The sequence below is a fragment of the Notechis scutatus genome, chromosome Z (genome assembly GCF_049901735.1).
Source record: "Notechis scutatus isolate UNSWTSFEM ecotype Mainland chromosome Z, rNotScu1.2, whole genome shotgun sequence".
Taxonomy (NCBI): Eukaryota; Metazoa; Chordata; class Lepidosauria; order Squamata; family Elapidae; genus Notechis; species Notechis scutatus.
Window position 1 is genome coordinate 119,716,592 of NC_142025.1, and position 19,532 is coordinate 119,736,123.

Here is a 19,532-nt window from a genome sequence, read left to right on the forward strand (position 1 = left end):
TTATAAGTGTGGTGACCAAAACTGGATGCAGGACTCTAGGTGTGGCCTTACTAAGGCTTCATAGAGTGGTACTAGTACCTCCCTTGATCTTGATTGTATCCCTCTGTTAATGCATCTTAGGATTGCATTAACTTTTTTGGCGGCTGCTGCACACGGCTGGCTCCTATTTAGCTGGCTGTCCACTAAGACTCCAAGATCCCTCTCACAGTTACTTCTACTGAGCCTGGTTTCACCCAGTCTATATGTGTACATTTGGTTTTTCTTGCCTAAGTGTAGGACTTTACTTTTTTCTACATTGAATTTCATTTTGTTAGATACGGCCCAGTCTTCTAGTCTGTCAAGATCCCTCTGGATCTTGAGCTATTTTCTTGGGTATTGGCTATTCCTGCCAGCTTAGTATCATCTGCAAGTTTGCTAAGTTCCCCTTCTATTCCCTCCTCTAAGTCATTAATGAAGATATGGAAGAGTCCTGGGCCTGAGAGGGAACCTTGTGGCAACCCCACTGCTTCCTTCCCTCCGTGTAGACTTAGACCCATTAAGGGCTACTCGTTGAGTACGGTTTGCCAGCCAGTTGCGAGTCCATCTAGTGGTGGTGCTATCTGTTCCACTTTTTTTCTAGCTTACTAAGAAGTAGGTTGTGGTCTACTTTGTCGAATGCCTTGCTGAAATCTAAATATATTATGTCTACAGGATGTTGCTGGCCTACTAATATAGTCACTGTGTTGAAGAATGAAGTAAGATTGGTTTGGCATGATCTGTTCTTAACAAACCCGTGCTGACTGCTAGTTATTACTTTACTTGTTCCTAGATGTTGACAGATCTGTTTTTTTATTATCTTTTCCAGTATCTTCCGGGTATTGATGTTAGGCTGATTGGTCTGTAGTGTCCTGGGTCTGTTTTTTTTCTCCTTTTTTGAAGATGGGAACCACATCAGCTCTTTTCCAGTCCTCTGGTAGTTTCCCGGTGCTCCAGGATTTTTGAAAGATATGGTGCAGTGGTTCTGAGATGACCTCTGCCAGCTCCTTTAAAACTCTGGGATGTAATCCATCAGGTCCAGGTGATTTGTTTTCATCAAGATCAGACAGGTGTTCTCTTACTATTTTTTTGCTTATTTTAACTTTTATTTCTGGTCTGTCTGGGCACTTCAACTCCCAGAATTCCCCAGCCAGCCATGGAGGGTAACTTTCTTAATAGATGGTGGGTATGCAGTAAGCGTAATATATCTTGACTTCAGCAAAGGGGAGGGGGAAAAAAGAGTTGGCTGGGGAATTCTGGGAGTTGAAGTCCACAGGTCTCCAAATGGCCAAAGTTGGAGAAGGCCAGTCTAATTCAGTGTTTTTCAAATTTAGCCACTTTTAAGAGGGGTGGACTGGACTTCAGTACCCAGAATTCCCCAGGCGGCTTTGTTTTACTATCTAGGGCAGGGGTGGGAAAACTACGGCCCGTGGGCCACATCCGGCCCGTTGGTCTTTTTAATCCGGCCCGCCGAAGATTGGGGCGCCCGTTGGAGCACCCAAGCGGGAGCCAGGAAACAACAGATCCGGGTCGGACGACAGCTTGGCGGCTGAGCGGGGCGGCCAACAGCAGAGGGGAACAGAGGACAGTCCACCTGCCGTCCGAAGGGAGAGAGACTCGCCAGCTGCCCTTCGAGGAGCCGGTGCGCGCCCAAGGCAACGGGGGGAACCCCGCTGGCAACCGCGGAGCAGCGGGCAGACGCGGGTGACTACGGGTGGGGACAGACTGGCGGACGGAGGGGGCGGCAGGCTCAGGAGCCTCGCGGGGTCTGCCTGCCACGCTGGCAAAGGGAGAGTTTGGAGCGTCCGGGTGGGGATGCGCGGCGCCTCTCCATCCCTGGAGAGCATCGAGCCCGGGGCGGCAGGCGGCAGGTTCAGCGCTTGCCGGGCGGATTTCTCCTGTATTCAGGACCGGTGCGGTGGTATCTGACGCCTGGGGCTCGCGTGTGTGTTTTGGGTCTCCCTTTTTGCAAGGGGGGTGTATTACTCGGTTCTCCCAGGCTGACGACCGACCTCTTGCCTTTATTTACGCCAAAGGGAGTGGGGGGGGGTTGGGGGGGAATGTTCTTGCCGTGGCTGGCTGGGGAGCCTGTTTGCAGGGCTGCTCGGGAGGAGATCTGGGGGTGCCCGGCTCCCCAAAGTACCCTAGTTATTTCTCGTGTACAGGTTTGTGTGTGTGTAGTGACAGCTCCGATGATGTCATATGCCGCTACGACCTCCGTTCTCCACACGTTCGTTTTGTCCCTTCCGTAAAGAATCTTTCGCTGTCAGTCCGGACCGTTGGAGAGAATTGCGCTCGGATTGCCACAATTCCCACCCTTCGTGGACTGGGCTCCGTTTCCAGCCACGAACAGTTTTGCGAGAGCGTCCGCTTGACCATGCCAGCCATGAAAATGCGCGGGGTTTACGCCAGGGGTGCTTACTAGGAGAAAGCCCTCTCGATCGCTGTTCAAGGTAGGGTCTGACTGACTGACAGGGGGTGGATTTTGCGGTTTCTGCATTGACACCCCCCACCCGAGCCTTTTCAAAGCATCTCAACTACAGTGCCCATGATCCCCAGCAAGAAGAGTTTGGGATAATGGGGTAAAGTTAGGCAGGCTTGGAAAGTACCCCAGAGCAAAGGCCGGCTTGACATTCTTATAGGACCTATAAGAAAAAAGGACCTTTTTTCTGTTTATGTTTGATATGTACTGTTAACAAATGCAGTTTTTTATATGTATCGTACGTATCTTGTGCTGACCCGGCCCGCCTGTCAAATTTTAAAAGTCAATGAGGCCCCCGAGCCAAAAAGTTTGCCCACCCCTGCTTTATACCTTTCATAAGTTAGTTCAGGGATTTCCAACCTTGGGCAGATAATAGATAATCAGAGTTGGAAGGGACCTTGTAGGTCATCCAGTCCAACCCCCTGCCCAAGCAGGAGACCCTACACCATTTCTGACAAATGGCAGTCCAGTCTCTTCTTGAAAACCTCCAGGGATGAAGCTTCTACAACTTCCGAGGGCAACTTCTGTTCCATTGGTTGATTGTTCTCCCTGTCAGAAAGTTTCTCCTTTTTTCCAGGTTGAATCTCTCCTTGTTCAGTTTCCATCCATTATTCCTTGTCTGGCCTTTAGGTACTTTGGAAAATAGCTTGACCCCCTTCCTCCTCTCTGGGGCAGCCCCTCAAATATTGGAAGGCTGCTCTCCTGCCTCCCCTGGTCCTTCTCTTCCCTAGACTAGCCAAGCCCAGTTCCTGCAACCGTCCATCGTATGTTTTAGTCTCCAGTCTCCTCATCATCCTGGTTGCTCTTCTCTGCACTTTTTCTAGAGTCTCAACATCTTTTTTATAGTGTGGTGACTAAAACTGGATGCAGTCCTCTAGGTGTGGTCTTACTAAGGCTTTATAGAGTGGTACTAGTACCTCCCTTGATCTTGATTGTATCCCTCTGTTAATGCAGCTTAGGATAGCATTGGCTTTTTTGGCGGCTGCTGCACACGGCTGGCTCCTATTTAGCTGGCTGTCCACTAAGACTCCAAGATCCCTCTCCCAGTTATTTCTACTGAGCCTGGTTTCACCCAGTCTATATGTGTACATTTGGTTTTTCTTGCCTAAGTGTAGGACTTTCCTTTTTTCTACATTGAATTTCATTTTGTTAGATACGGCCCAGTCTTCTAGTCTGTCAAGATCCCTCTGGATCTTGAGCTATTTTCTTGGGTATTGGCTATTCCTGCCAGCTTAGTATCATCTGCAAGTTTGCTAAGTTCCCCTTCTATTCCCTCCTCTAAGTCATTAATGAAGATATGGAAGAGTCCTGGGCCTGAGAGGGAACCTTGTGGCAACCCCACTGCTTCCTTCCCTCCGTGTAGACTTAGACCCATTAAGGGCTACTCGTTGAGTACGGTTTGCCAGCCAGTTGCGAGTCCATCTAGTGGTGGTACTATCTTTTTTCTAGCTTACCAAGAAGTAGGTTGTGGTCTACTTTGTCGAATGCCTTGCTGAAATCTAAATATATTATGTCTACAGGATGTTGCTGGCCTACTAATGTAGTCACTGTGTTGAAGAATGAAGTAAGATTGGTTTGGCATGATCTGTTCTTAACAAACCCGTGCTGACTGCTAGTTATTACTTGTTCCTAGATGTTGGCAGATCTGTTTTTTTATTATCTTTTCCAGTATCTTCCGGGTATTGATGTTAGGCTGATTGGTCTGTAGTGTCCTGGGTCTGTTTTTTTTTTCCTTTTTTGAAGATGGGAACCACATCAGCTCTTTTCCAGTCCTCTGGTAGTTCCCTGGTGCTCCAGGATTTTTGAAAGATATGGTGCAGTGGTTCTGAGATGACCTCTGCCAGCTCCTTTAAAACTCTGGGATGTAATCCATCAGGCCCCGGTGATTTGTTTTCATCAAGATCAGACAGGTGTTCTCTTACTATTTTTTTGCTTATTTTAACTTTTATTTCTGGTCTGTCTGGGCACTTGAAGACGTGTGGACTTCAACTCCCAGAATTCCCCAGCCAGCCATGGAGGGTAACTTTCTTAATAGACGGTGGGAACGCAGTAAGCGTAATATATCTTGACTTCAGCAAAGGCGGGGGGGAAGGACCTTTTTTCTGTTTATGTTTGATATGTACTGTTAACAAATGCAGTTTTTTATATGTATCGTATCTTGTGCTGACCCGGCCCGCCTGTCAAATTTTAAAAGTCAATGAGGCCCCCGAGCCAAAAAGTTTGCCCACCCCTGATCTAGGGAATACTGGAAGTTCGACGTTTGAAAATGTTCAACTTTTCAAAACTTCAAGTTTGAAAAACACTTTATTTGAAAATCCTTATCAGAAACAAACTCTTGAGTTTTGTGAAATGGGGAAAGCGCGCTCAGATCCAGTTTCAGGAATACCCACATGGACATTAAACGGAAACATCGGTGTGCCTGAACTTCTAATACAAGCATCGCTAGCTGGGAAAAATTCAGCCGCAGTCTGAATTTTGTGGGGATGCGATTCAAGGCTGCAACCGTGTCTCTTGTCGGTTCTGACAAAATCCAAACCGACAACGGGTTGAATTCCATCCCACCTCAGAATCCATTTCTTGTGTTTGGCAAATGAAAATTTGCACTAAAAATTTGACTGAGCGGCCACAGTCAGAACAAGAATTTCCGTTGTTAAGCGAGGTGGATGTTCAGGGAGCCGTGCCTGATTTCACGACCTTTTGTTGTTGTTGTTGTTAAGCAAATCACCACAGCTGTTAAGTGAATCAGGCGGTCGTTAAGCAAGTCCAGCTTCCCTTGTGAGCTCGTCGTAAGACAGCCGGGAAGGTCCTAAATGGGGATCACGAGATCCTGCAAGTGTTACAAAATTCGTGCCGGTTGCCAAAACACCTGAATCTTGATTATATGACTACGGGGTGTGTGTTATGCATTGTGGTGAGTCACTTTTTTTGAACAGTTGCTAAACAAGTCATTGTAAGTTGAGGACCGACTGTTACTTTAGACAATAAACTTCCCAGTTATTTTCTGGAGAGGAAAAAAAAAGGCATAGTGCCACCAGAGCCTCGAAGTACAAAGTGTATAATAATAATAATAATAATAATAATAATAATAATAATAAAAAAGAAAGAATTTCTGGTTAATTCATTTGCAGCAACTTCCATAAATGCATTAATTTCCAATCGCAACTTTCGGAGAGATGGACTTCAACTCCCGCATGTGCCGGCTGGGGCATTCTGGGAGTTGAAGTCCGTCCCTCTTAAAAAGTCGCCGAGGTTGGAAAACGCTTAGCAAAGCAGCAACATTAACATGGGGCCAACAAGCGGGCGTGTTCCGAGTTCGAGAGGTCCACTCGGGAAGGAGAAGGGGGAAACATTGAGGTCCTCGCTTAAAAGAGACCGAATCAAAACGTCCATTTTCTTTTTTCAGGGCGCGCCTAAAATAAACCCGTTTCGTCTTCCTTCCGCTCGACAGAGGAGGGATTTGTGCCAGCCACCACCTCCGTGCCCAAGAGAAGCCGGTCCCTTCAACCCAGGTGTTGTTTTTTTTGGCCGGGCCTTTCCAGTCCCTTTGGCGGGCCTTTCCCCCCCGCCCGCCCCCAATCCCAAGACCCCTCCTCCCTCCTTGCCCCTTCCTCACACCCACACTTTCTCTCCGGCCGCATCGAGGTCCTGCGAGCAGCAGCCGCAGCAGCCCACGCTGTGGTAGCGGCTGGCGGGCAGGTTCTTGTAGATGGCTTTGCTGTAGGGCACCAGGCAGTAGCCGAGCTGCAGGCGGCGCGCCAGGCGGCAGTAAGCGGCCAGAGCCAGGACCAGGAGGGGCACCAGCAGGGTGAAGCCCACCACCAACAGGCCCACCGCAGCCGAGTCGTGCAAATGGTCGGTGCAGTAGTGCTCCTGGGTGTTTAGGAACTGCAGAAAGAAAAGAGATAAAGGGGGCCATTAGGTGTGTCTCCCTTACGAGGCCGGGCTCTGGCACCTCACACGCGTGCAAAGGCGCACATTATAGGGATGCATCATCTTCCTGGCTCATTGAAGCTGCCACACACACCCCCACCCTCCCCTCCCCTCGGCCCTTCCCCTCCGGCTCCTTTAGCTGCCAACTCAGGTGAGCGTGAGGGGAGTTTTAGCCTCGCTCCCTGAGGAGGGGAGGGAGAGAAGGAAATAGGGCAGAAGGAGGGGAGGGAAAAGAAGGGAGGGAGGGAGATGGCAAGGGAAAGAGGGGAGATAGGAAAGAAAAGGAAAGGAGAAAGCAAGAAAGGAAAGAAGAGGGAGGGAAGGAGATAGAAAAGGGAGGAAGGGAGATAGAATAAAGGAAAGGAAGGAAGGAAGGAAAAGAAAAAGGGAGGGAAGGAGGGAGAGATGGCAAGGGAAAGAAGGGAGGGAGATAGAATTACAGGAAAGGAATGGAGAAAGGGGAGGAGAAAGAAGAAAAGGAAAGGAGATAAAAGGAAGGAAGGAAAAAGAAAAGGGAGGGAGGGTTGGAATTTGAGAGGAAAGAAGGAAGGGAGGAATAGGGAGAAAGTGCAAAGGAGAAAAGAAAGGAAATAGGAAAGAAAAGGGCAAGGAAGGAAAGGAGGGAGAGGGGAAAAATAGAAGGAAAGAAAAAAAAGACAAATAGGAAGAAAAGGAGATAGAAAAGAGGAAGGAAGAAAGGAAGAGGAGGCGGAGGAGGGCAGATGATGGACACCTCCCTTAAAGGCCATATCTCCCCCCCTCCTCTTGGACATAGCACCGGCAAGTGGGGGAAGGCCAGGGATACTATGCCTGGAATGTGTTTCCCCCACCCCCACCCACCCCCAGAGGTTATCAGCCCCAGCCTGGGCATCTGGCTTGCTTCACCGGTCCGGGACAGGCACAAAGGTGGGAGGCCAACCGGTGCAGCTTCCTGGCCGGCCGGTTTCCTATTGTTTCCTAGTTCTGCGGCTGAGAAGCATCAGGGGGGAGGGGGGGAATCGCCCAGCTCCATTTCGGAAGGGCGGTGCCCAGCTGCAAATTGGATTCCCCCCCAATATCTTCTTAAATTTTGGGGACGCCCCTCTCGCCCCCAAGAGACTCGATGCCACGTTAGTGCCCACCGTGAAGATTCCGCAGCGGGCAGCTAAATAGTCGCTTATGTCTTGTTTCACTAAGCGCGACAACCTTTCCTTCTAATATCTCGGCCGGTTTCTATGTGGGTCAAAATTAAATATGGCCACCCTTCGGCTCTCAGAATGATAGGCAGTCCTCGACTTACGACAGGTCGTTTAGCGACCATTCTAAATTACAACGGTACTGGAAGAACGTGACTTAGGAGCGTTCCTCAGAGTTCACGACCTTCGCGGCCTTCCCCACGTTCCTGCGATCCAAATTCAGATGCTCAGCCTCCGACCTGTATTTATGACGGTCGCAAAGTCCTGCCCGGGGTGGCGTGGGGTCGGGTCAACCTCTTGCGACCTTCCGGCCAGCAACAAAAAATTCACTTAACATGCAGGTTACTAGCTTATCGACGGCAGGGAATCCCTTCCGCAGCTGTGGCAAGAAAGGTCGTAAAACGGGACAAAACTAATTTCACAAATGTCCCATTTAACGGCAGAAATGTTGGGGGTCAATTGGATTTTGGTGAGCTGGGAATGTAAGCTGAATTTCGATCCCCTTTTTTAAATCGAAAATGAGAAATGTCCCGGACAGTACATTGACCTGCATTTATCACAAGTGAAGGAAGATCCATTTCTAGTTATGAGCTGCTTTTTACACACTGAAGTTCTTCAGTAGAGTTGTAGCTTACACGACCGTTCCCACGAAATTTCGTGCAAATGCAAAGTCTAAGCTACAGCTGTACTGAAACTGGTAAAAGTTCTGGAGGAATCCATTTTATTTTCTTCTTTTAAACATTCCTGCACGGAGGAAAAACTCGATTCCGGCCTCGCAAGGTTAAACTTAAATTTAATTGACATTAATTTAAATTTAAGGTGACAAGTTATAGGTAAAAAATAGCTCATTTTGGGGCAGGGCGATTTGCAGGACGTGGAAAATGATCCGTCTCAAAATGTAAAATCCGCAACCTTTTCGTTCAGAGTGCCAAAGTCGAATAAGATTCAAACATTATCCACATTTTAATTTCAGTTGGGTTTCACGAGGATAAACTGGAGAAGTTGTAATCCTTTTTGAGGCACACATGTGGTTTAAATAAATACGAAAATAAAACAAAACAATTCATTTAGTGACCGTTCAAAGTTACGTCACTGAAAAAAGTGACTTGGGACCATTTTTCACACTTACAACCATTGGAACATCTTCATAGTCACGTGATTTACATTCGGATGCTTGACAACTCACATTTATGACGGTCGCAATGTCCCGGAGTCACATGACCACCTTTTGCAACCTTCTGGACTAGCAATATCAATGGGAGAAGCCAGATTCACTTAACGACAGTGGTACTAATTTAGCAATGGCGGTGATTCACTTAACAAAGGTGGCAAAAAAGTCATTTAAAAATGGGGCAAAACTCGCTACACAAACTTCTCACTTAACAACATCAGTCCTGGGCTCAATTGTGGTCATATGTTGAGAACTACCTGTACAGAGGTGTCCAACCTTGGCCGCTTTAAGACTTACGGACTTCCACTCCCAGAATTCCCCAGCCAGCTCTTTTATTTTCCGCTTTGCGGAAGTCAAGATCTATTACGCTTCCTGCATACCCTCCATCTCTTAAGAAAGTTCCCCTCTGTGGCTGGCTGGGGAATTCTGGGAGTTGAAGTCCACACGTCTTAAAAGTGCCCAAGGTTGGGGGAACCCCTGTACTAACCTTTTGCATTGAATTAGCCATGCAAAACTCTGCATTTTGGGCGCCACCAACTGACGCGTGACCTGGGTGAGGGTGTCTTATTCCCACATGGCAGAATCCTGCCCCATACCTGAGCATCCCTCTACCCATGTTGTTTCTCACAACCGCATGGGTGGGGGGAGGGAAATCAGAGGGCCGAGAACCCGAACATGCTAGTAAACAGAGGCCAATTTTATTACAAAAAGAGAGAAGATCTTGCAACTCCGGAGAAGTTGTCTGACACACACACACACACACCCCGCTCCACCTCCCAAGAAAGGGCCATGGGGCTAACCTACCATCCCTTCGCCCACATGTTGCATTTCCGCCCAGAGGGGCTGTGCAACGGCCCCCATCCGCTCCTCAGATCTCAGAGACTTAATCCCCAAACGAAAACGATTTTGCCTCTCTCCCACTCCCAAAGCTCTCCTGGGGGGGAGACCACCCGCTGTTGCCATGCCAACCTAGGAGGGGGCATTGGGGGGAAGGAGCAGGACTCACATGCCTGGGGGCTGGGGGGCTTGGGGCTGGGAGGCCCACTGAATTCCAGGGTTGTGCCTGGTCTGGAGATCTGGACACGATCTGGCCAAATCTCCCAGATGCTTTGCTGAAAAAGCTCCAGCGGCTCTTTTTAAACGCCCCGTGTTTTCTTGACGCTGCACATGGCCAGAAGCGGAGCATGTACAGAGTGCCTTTGGCTCCTCCCACGACACCCTTTTAAGGTCCTTTCAGGCTCCAGAAGTTGTGGGTGCTCCATCACTGGAGATTTTGAAGAAGAGACCGGGCAGCCATCTGTCTGAATTGGTATAGGATCTCCTGCATGAGAAATAGGGGGTTGGACTAGAAGACCTCCGAGGTCCCTTCCAATGCTGTTATTCTGTTGCTCAAAAGTCCATGGTGTGCTTCATTTCTCGGGCACACCATGCAGAATCCATACGGAGGCCTCAACTCTCCCTTATTTTAAAATAATGTCTCTCTCTCTCTCTCTCTCTCTCTCTCTCTGCAGACGAACCCGCTCTCTTATGCACCCCTTCGCCTCAGTCTTCCCCATCCGGATAACGGATTTTTATGGACAATGGGTGGGGGAGGGAAACAACTCTTGCGGGTGAATTTTATTGGTTCGGTTTATTGATTCGCTCAATATATTTGCCGCCTAGCCATGGTTCCACTCTAATTAATCCCCAGCGTTGCATTCAAGCTATAGGCAATTGCCATCCTAGCACACACAAACCACGATTGGGGAGAAGGGGATTGAAGCCTGTGGCGGGGACCTGCGGAGACAACCCACCCACCCCCGCCCAGGGGTTCAAGCCAACTTTGGGGGTACGCAGATCCTGCCCTCCTTCCTTAAGGCAACCTCTGGCTGAGTTTGGGCCCAGATGTTTATCTGACTGACTGATAACGCCCAATTTTTACTTTTTTTTTTTTTTCATTTTCTTCATTCCGTTTGTGTGCTTTTGCCCATCTCGCTGCCGGGCACGAGGGATACCCACTGACAGTGCGTGTAGGGTTTCCTATCCAAGCAGGGGGTTGGACTAGAAGACCTCCAAGCTCCCAATTCTGTGATTCTGTATGTAAAGTGTGACTCTCCCTCATTGTATCAAAATGAGATCCCCCCCCACACCGCCGGCCACATCAGCCCCTTTGTCTTTGGGCTCAGTTTTCACGCAGGCCCCCTTTTAAGAGAGCACATCAAAAAGTAAAAGGAACTATGATAGCCTGAGCAAGAAACCTTGGTTACAGTATTCAATTAGAGGGATGGGAAAATCTGTGCATTAACAGTTACAAACTAATAATGTCTACCGCCTATAAAGAAAACCTTTATAAAATGTTTTACCGCTGGCATCTAGCACTGGCAAGATTGGCAAAAATCTACCCAAATTTGAGTCCAAAATGCTGGAAATGTATGCACAAACAAGGTACCTTCTTTCATATGTGGTGGTCATGGCCCGAAGCAAGAAAATATTGGAATAAAATAAAGAATTGGATGCAGGAAATTATCGGTCCCCAAATCGAATTTAAAACGGAAATGTTATTAGGGATAATTTAGAGGAGTATTTGACAAAGGAACCAAATATATAATAATACATATATTGACGGTGGCAAGAATTGCCTGTGCACAAAATTGGAAACTAGATAATACCCCGCTCCAAAAGTGTGATAATAAAGCAATGGATTGCGCAGAGATGGTTAAATTCACATTGGAACTGCAAGATAGAGAAGATATGGAATACTGTACGGTCTGGAAAAGTGGTATAATTGGTTAGATTAAATTAATGTAAATATGTACGTTGACCGAAATGGAAATGTCAATGTCCCAGTGCTGAGAAGATGAAAGCCTCCAGGGATGAAGCTCCCACAACTTCTGAGGGCAACTTCTGTTCCATCGGTTGATGGTTCTCCCTGTCAGAAAATTTCTCCTTATTTCCAGGTTGAATCTCTCCTTGTTCAGTTTCCATCCATTGTTCCTTGTCTGGCTGATCTTGTCTGATTAATCTACCCTTAGTCCCAAATCAGGAGGAATTTGGAAGTGGCTTTTTACGACCCTTGGATTTAGTTCCAAGGTGGAAAAATTCCACAGTGGATGAGCCAGGAAAAAAAGTGTTCCCAGTTTCCTCTTGATGATCACTGAATTGTTTCAGCTTCTACCCTCAAAATGACGCACTGCACACCAGAACAAATAGATATAAGGAGTTTTTTCCCACGTGCCATCACTCTGCTAAACAACTAACTCTCACAACACTGTCAAACTGTTTAGTAAGGCTATCTCACTTTTATTATTCTCATCCTTCCTATTACCTATCTCCCTTTCTACTTTTGTTGCTTGTATCTTTACGATTTCTGTTGTTTTCGTTAGTTTCCTGGTATGGTTTTGTTTGCTTATTTAGTATCCTATGACTATCACTAAGTGTTGCATCTCTTTGATTCCTGATCAATGTATTTATGATGATTATGATCATGACTGACCACTTACAGCTTTTGTGTACATTGAGAGGTTATGCACAGGAGACAAACTCCTTGTGTGTCCAATCACACTTGGCCAATAAAGCTACTCTATTCTGTTCTATTCTACTCTACTTTATTCTATTCCTGTTTTTTATTCTATTCTATTCCTGTTTTTTATTCTATTCTATTCCTGTTTTTTATTCTATTCTAATTCTATATTTTATTATTCATTCTATTCTGCTCTGTTGTTCTATTCTAATCTAATCCTATGTTATTATTCATTCTATTCCTATTGTATTCTATTCCAATTTCTATTCTATTCTTTTATTCTACTCATCTTAGTTGCTCTTCCTGCCATTTTTCCAGTCTTCCCATCCTTTTTTTTTGTAACGTCGGAATGTCCACTCAGACCTGGAGCAAAGGTACCGCCGCGCCCACGTGCCCAGGCGAACTTTTGCAGCCCCTCCCTCCAAACCTTTGGGACGGGAGGAGAGGTTTTCAAGCCCGGGACCGGGGGCCTCAGCCTTTCCCACCTGGAGCTGCAAGGGGGTTACCTCGCCCCCTCCCTAAATCCGGAGCCTTTCTGACCCACATTATGCCGCCTCCCTCCCAGTTTTGAACACCCCCCCCAAACCCAAGACCACTGACCTTGGAATGGCAGAGGAATCCAAAGCCCAAAAGGACCCCAGCCGGCAGCAGGATCAGCCCAAAGACGAACCCGGCTAGGAGAAGGTTTAGCGCACCGACTAGCAAGTTTTGCAGAGTGACCAGCACGGCGCAAGCCCAGCAGTCCAGGGAACCTCGGAGTTCCAGAGCCCCCTCCCCGGCATAAGGAGGGGGGGTCAGGGGCGAGGTCCCAGGGACCCCCTCGCACTCCAGGGACCCCGGCCCAGGCTTAGGGGAAATCAGGTCTAAGCTCATCCTGGCAGTGTGACTTCTTCGTGCTTTCTCTCTCTCTCTCTGGCCGGAGATGGGTTTATAGGCGCCCCTCCTTCTCCCCCACCAGGATAAGCTAGGAATGCAGACACACACACACACACACACACACACACACACACACAGAGTAGAAGTCACGAAGCACCAGCGCTAGCCAACTTCCCGCTCAACTTCCAGCTGCAAAAGCCGACCCTTCCCCAGGATGCTCCTTAAGAGGCAGAGCCCCTCCCAGCAGGGGGTCTCCCTCCCCCTCCCCCTCTGAATTCCAGAGATGCCTCCCTCGGCCTCCCCCCTGCCCGAAATGGCACAGACACCCCACCCCTTGGGCATTAGGGCCAGATGTTTCTGGGGGGGAGGGAAGAGAAGACAACCCACTTTTAAATCTGGGGGGTGGGATTAGAACCCATCCGGAGATGCCCCTTAAATTTTGGGGTCCTGGGGTTAATTGGGGGAATAGGAGTGGGTCCTCCCTCCAACCCACCCAGCCCAGTGTGGGACCCCCGAAGCAGAGAGACATCCTCACTGCACTGGAAATCAATATTTTCCAGGTTGAAAAGGGCTGTTTCTCCTTCCCCCCCCAACCCCCCCCCCCCGGTGAAGACCCCTCCCAACAAAAGCCCCCACCCTTTTTAGCAATGTGGACATGATGCCCGGCAGCTCGTACATCAAAACGCCAACAGACAAGCAGGAGGAAGAGGAGGAAGGAGGAAGAGAAGGAAGGAGAAAGGAAGGAGCAGGAGGAAGAAAAGAAGAGAAAGAGGAAGTAGGAGGAGGAAGAAGAGGGAGGAGGAGGAAGAGAAGAGGAAGAGGAAGGGAGGGAGGAAGAGGAGGAGGAGGGAAAAAAAATCCAGGTTGGTTTATTTTAATCTCTGTGAGTTAATTTAATTTTATTTTACATTTACAAAATAAGATTTGCTTTCTCCTCGTCGCCTACAGTACATTAAAGAATCCATTTGTGTGTGTGTGTGTGTGTGTGTGTGTGTGTGTGTTTTCCCAAAAAGATCTTCATCTGTTTTAATTACAGTGTGTTCCGGGAAAGAGAATCTGAGTTTTTCAAAAAGTGCAGGTTTCGGAAGAAAGATTTCAATTTTTTTTTTTTTTTTTTACAGTGTAGGTAATAGGATGAGAGATTCTGTTCAGGAGGAAATCAACGAATGAGAATCAATCTTTTATTTTCTCACCCTCCTGCCCCGCCCCCCACGCCCACCCCGCGTGTCCCCACACCCACCCCACCTAACACCCCCCGTGAGAAAACTGAGCAAATACGTCCAGGAAACGGTAGACAAAAATAAAACATTTAGAAACGCCATTAACAATTCCAGAGAGAAACTCAAAAGACTGAGAGAGGGAGGGGAGGGGGGAGGGGGAGGGGGGAGGGGGGGGGAGGGAGGGGAGGGGGGAGGGAGGGAGAGGTGTCTTTAAAAAAAAAACACACACACCAAAACAGATACATTTTAAAAAGATTTTTCTTTTTTAAAAAAAAGGATCAACGCCCCCGCCCTCCCATAAAAGGACCAATAAATAGAGAAATCATTATCGAACAAACAAAAGACATATAAATAAAAAAGGAGAGAGAACATTTATAAATTGTAAAACAATTCTGACACGTGGAGGTAAAAAATAAACAATAAAAACGAGAGAGAGAGAGAGAGAGAAAGAGAGAAAAATTACCCCAAATCTCAGACATTCTTGGCTTTTTCTTTTCTTTTCTTTTTTAAATGAACTGGGAGTGAGAACTGTCTAGCTTTTCTTAAAAAATAAAAATATTCAAAGAAAACATGCCGGTGAAATCAAATAAGGAAAAAAACAAAAAATTAAATAGACTCACATTGGGCGAAAGGTGAAATAATTACGGGAGAAGAGTTAAGGACATTGGATTTAAGGAAGGAAGGAAGGTTTGTGTTAAGTTACACCTAGCCATGGATAACAAAAGCTAGGAGAAGTGTTGAGAATAGCTCCCACCCCGGCCAAAATTTTGCCAAAATCTTCTCCCCAACCTACCCGTGTGTCTTTGATTTGGGGTACAAGCACCATACCCTATCCTTGCACAGGGCTGTTATATTTTTCATTATCCAAAGGCATTGGCACGGCTGAAATTCCCTCCGTGCCTCGCACCAACGGTCTTTTGACTTGCACTTGTGTCTATATATATATATATAGATATATTTTTGTCCGTTTTGTGTTTTCATCTTTAAAAGCAGTTTCTAATACAAACCAGATTTTTTTTCTCCTTATATTTATATATATATAATATATAAAAGGATGTAAGAAATCAAATGTCCATCCGAATAATTAAAAAACACACACGCCCATCGTTCCTGGCCCCGCCCAGCCAATATATATATAAATCAATGTACACTCTGGCTCCAACCCCGCCCCGCCCCCCAAGAAACCAGACGTTCACCCAAAGAGAACTGAACCCATAAAAAGTTCTGTGTTAAGAAACCCGTATTAAATTTTTTTTTTTTTGCTTGCTTGCTTGCTTGCGGTTTTTTTTTCCAAACTTTTTCTTTTTTTCCTCAAAATTTCCAGAGGAAAAAAAAAATGAAAATTTGTAAATGAAAACAAATGATGAAAAAAAAAAGTAACAAAAAAAAACAAACAAACAAACAAAATGCCCACGCAGGGCAGCTCCACGAAAGTCAACGACTTTCTTTTTTTCCCCCAAAAAAAATCCGTTTGCAAGTGGGGATTATAATAATGCTCGTGTGAACGGGATTGCTCTCCCGTTTTCTTCTTCCGTTCCTCCAAGCCCATGGTGCTCGTCCCGGGGTGGCGGGGAGGGGGCCCGGGGTGTGTGTGTGTAGCGGGGGAAGGCACGCGGAAGTCCGATGCAAACCGAGATCTCGCAGAGTTCCCAATCCCCGCCCCGCTAGGAACGGAGTCGTCCTCCTCATCTTTTCAGAATCAAAACTGTTCTTCACCCCTTTTATTATTATTATTATTTAAAAAAAAAAAAATCAGCACCACCCAGGAAAATGAAAAAAACAAAAAAATAATATATATATATATATAAGGAGGTCCGTTGTTTTTGTTTTTGTTTTGTTTTTTGAAGAAGAATAAATTAAAAATAAAAGGGCCCGTCTGGGGCGGGGGAGGAGAGGCGGAAACGAAGCTTCTGGCCGGTTCCGTGTCACTACGGCTCAGGACGGGGTGGCGAGGAAGCAACGGAGGAGGAGAAAAAAAAAGGATCGAAGCTCTCTTTTAAGAGGGAGGGGAGGCAGAGAAGGGGGCTACAGCACCTTCTGCCCCAAAACACTCACAGTGGGAGTGGGAGAAACGAGCGCAGAAAAATGAGCCCAGACATCGGCGCCTGGGCGTGATATGGCTCATCTTGAACTCGCGCTGCGGCCTGCCAGGAAAAAAAGAAAGAAAAAGAAAAGAGATCATGTGTTAAATCAGGGACCCCCATATTTTTTTTCCCCCTCTCTAAATCAGGGGTGTCAAACTGGATTTTCCTCGAGGGCTGGATCAGCATTGTAGTTCTCCTCTGTGGGCCGGCTGGGGGTGGGGGAGATGGGACGGATACCTCCTACAGATAACAGATAATCAGAGCTGGAAGGGACCTTGTAGGTCATCTAGTCCAACCTCTGCCCAAGCAGGAGACCCTACACCATTTCTGACAGATGGCAGTCTCAGTCTCTTCTTGAAAGCCTCCAGGGATGAAGCTCCCACGAGTTCTGAGGGCAACTCCTGTTCCATCGGTTGATGGTTCTCGCTGGGGGATTAGCAGAGTTGGAAGGGACCTTGTGGGTCATCTAGTCCAACCCCCGTCCAAGCAGAAGACCCTATACTATTTCTGACAGATGGCAGTCCCGTCTCTTCTTGAAAGCCTCCAGGGATGAAGCTCCCACAACTTCTGAAGGCAACTTCCATTCGGTTGATGGTTCTCCCTGTCAGAAAGTTTCTCCTTATTTCCAGGTTGAATCTCTCCTTGCTCAGTTTCCATCCATTGTTCCTTGTCTGGCCTTTGGGGCCTTGGAGAATAGCTTGACCCCCTTCCTCCTCTCTGGGGCAGCCCCTCAAATATTGGAAGATGCTCTCCTGCCTCCCCTGGTCCTTCTCTTCACTCGACTAGCCAGGCCCAGTTCCTGCAACTGTTCTTATGTTTCATCCTCCAGTCCCCTCATCCTCCTGGTTGCTCTTCTTCTCTGCACTTTTTCTAGAGTCTCAACATCTTTTTTATAATGTGGTGACCAAAACTGGATGCAGTCCTCTAGGTGTGGCCTTACTAAGGCTTTATAGAGGGGTATTAGTGGTATTAGTTCCTGTATGAGTACCAGTATTAGTACTACAGCACTCTGCTGGACAATAATCGGCCATGTGGAGGCCCCATGAGGCCCTGCTGTGGCCCATTTTCAGCCTCCCCAGCCTCCAGCAGCACTCTGATGGCCAAAACGGGCCACGCAGAAGCCCCCCGTGTGGCCCGTTTTTAGACGACAAGAGTGCTGCAGCGGCCATGGAGGCAGAAAACTGGCTATGGGGCCCCACATGCGGTCCCCCGCCCCCGCAGCCCATTTTGTCTAGCAGAGGCACCGCAGCCTGGTGCTTTGGTACATCCAGGCCAGCCCCATGGGCTAGATTTCAGCACCCTGCGAGCCAGATTCGGCCTGTGGGCCTCGAGTTTTGACGCCCCTGCTCTCAATCGATTTGGCTTCCAACATTAAGCGGGGGAGGATTTTAGCCGGACAGCCATTTTGTTCCCCCACCCCCACCCCAATAAGTTACAGGCAGTCCTTGACTTACGACCAAACAGAGGCCCAAATTTCCGTTGCTAAGCGAGACATTTGCCCCGTGTGTCATGATCTGCGCGCCGCAGTTGTGAAGTTGAGTCGCACAGTTCTTAAGGGAAGCTGGCTCCGCCGTGGACTTTGGCTTGTTCAACGGTCACTAAAGGGGATCGCGTGACCGTCACAAATATGACTCGGCTGCTGAGTGTCCGAATTTTGATCTCGTGGCCATGGGGATGCGGCAACAGTCATAAATGGTCCTATTATAAATGGTCTTGGTTTTATTATAAGGTAGGACTTGAACTCAGAGCCTCCTGGCTTCTACAGGTACTCGCAACCATAATTTTGTCCAAGTTTGCTAAGCAAGAAGTTTGCTGTGTGCCTTTTGCCCCATTTGATGCCTTCTCCTGCCACATTGGTCAATCACTGCGGTTGTTAAGTTGGTCACCTGGTTGTTAAATGACTCGCTTCCTGAAAGGGAAGCACGCAACACACCCACCCCCTTGGACACCGCGACCGTCATAAATACGAGTCAAGTTGCCAAGCACCTCAATTCTGATCACTCGTGACCCTGGGGGAATGCTGCGATGGTCACAGGTGTGGAAAAACATGAACCTAAGCCCCCTTTTTTCTCAGTCCTGTTGTAACTGCGAACCATCACTAAGGAAAAAAGTCGAGGACCACCTATACGGATAGGCTAGGACGAACAGCTCTGCCCCATCGGGAAGTGCAGGGACCTCTGTGCAGAGGGGAAGGGAGAAAATTAATTTTAAGAAATACAGAATGGGGCGGGGGGGGAAACCTTCCCCTGTAAAACGATCCTCCTGCGATGATATGGGCCGCAAAAGGATCCACACACACACACAGCAGAGCTGAAGAAGCTTCTTGGATGAGAAGTGAAACCTCCTCAAAGGAAAAAAACAAACAAACCAGAAAGTCCAGTTGAAAAGTCCTCTTGAACAAAAGAAGCGCTTTTGGATGGCTGAGACTCTCTATAGACAGACAGACAGACAGACAGACAGACAGACAGACAGACAGACAGACAAACACTCACCAGGGTGAAGCTGTCGTAGATGGTGATCAATTCTTCAGTTTTGTACTGTTCGAGGACCACGATGCCGTGAAGGGATGAGCTCCGTTTCCGGGCACAGGCCTCGCAGTGAACCAAGTACGTGTTCTTGCTGCCGTTCTCGCTGGTCACGAAAAGGATGTTGAACACCTCCACCTGCGGGGAAAGAGATGGGGAGGGGTCAGTTCCCCCCCTACAAAGTGGGACACCCACCCCCCCTTCCCTGCTTAGGGAAGAAGCCAAGATAGGAGGCCAGCAGCCGAGAACCCTTCCCCCACCTCCGCAAGGAATCTCACGGGGTGGAATCTCTTAAGAATGGAATCCACAGATCAGCGGACGGGATTCAGGAGGCCACTAGCTTAGCTCTGCTCGCCGTGGGCGAGCGACCCCTAAACCACCAACGTGGGTGCTCCTCCATCAGTGGGGGATTTTAAGGCCAGACAACCATTTGTCTAAAACGGTACAGGGTCTCCTACCATGGACAGGGGGCTGGACTAGAAGGCCTCCAAGGTGCCTTTCAGCCCTCCGATTCTATTACAGTCAGTGGAACATCTTGCCACCAGAAATTATGGG

At 47.9% G+C, this 19,532-nt stretch overlaps 2 protein-coding genes across 2 annotated transcripts in view; both read right to left on the bottom strand.

Moving 5' to 3' along the window:
- Positions 1-4,837: 4,837 nt before the first annotated feature.
- TMEM88 (transmembrane protein 88) lies at positions 4,838-13,336 on the bottom strand. Its single transcript, XM_026689236.2, has 2 exons — positions 12,873-13,336; positions 4,838-6,382 (listed from the first exon to the last, which is right to left on the bottom strand). Exons 1-2 carry the CDS (start codon positions 13,143-13,145, stop codon positions 6,107-6,109), a joined length of 549 nt encoding a protein of 182 aa, XP_026545021.1. The 5' UTR covers positions 13,146-13,336; the 3' UTR covers positions 4,838-6,106.
- A 680-nt stretch (positions 13,337-14,016) lies between these two features.
- KDM6B (lysine demethylase 6B) overlaps positions 14,017-19,532 on the bottom strand; it is a 34,166-nt gene continuing 28,650 nt past the window's right edge. Inside the window, 2 exon segments of the mRNA XM_087947398.1 lie at positions 14,017-16,499; positions 18,931-19,115. Of these exon segments, the coding sequence (XP_087803524.1) occupies positions 16,490-16,499; positions 18,931-19,115 (195 nt within the window). The 3' untranslated portion in view covers positions 14,017-16,489.

What these genes read in the sequence shown, in the direction of transcription:
- TMEM88 (XM_026689236.2), bottom strand. Translation starts at nt 13,145, where the DNA reads ATGAGCTTAGACCTGATTTCCCCTAAGCCTGGGCCGGGGTCCCTGGAG. An exon ending in GATTCCTCTGCCATTCCAAG is followed by an intron (nt 6,383 to 12,872) that starts GTCAGTGGTCTT and finishes TTCTTTCTGCAG; the next exon opens with TTCCTAAACACCCAGGAGCA.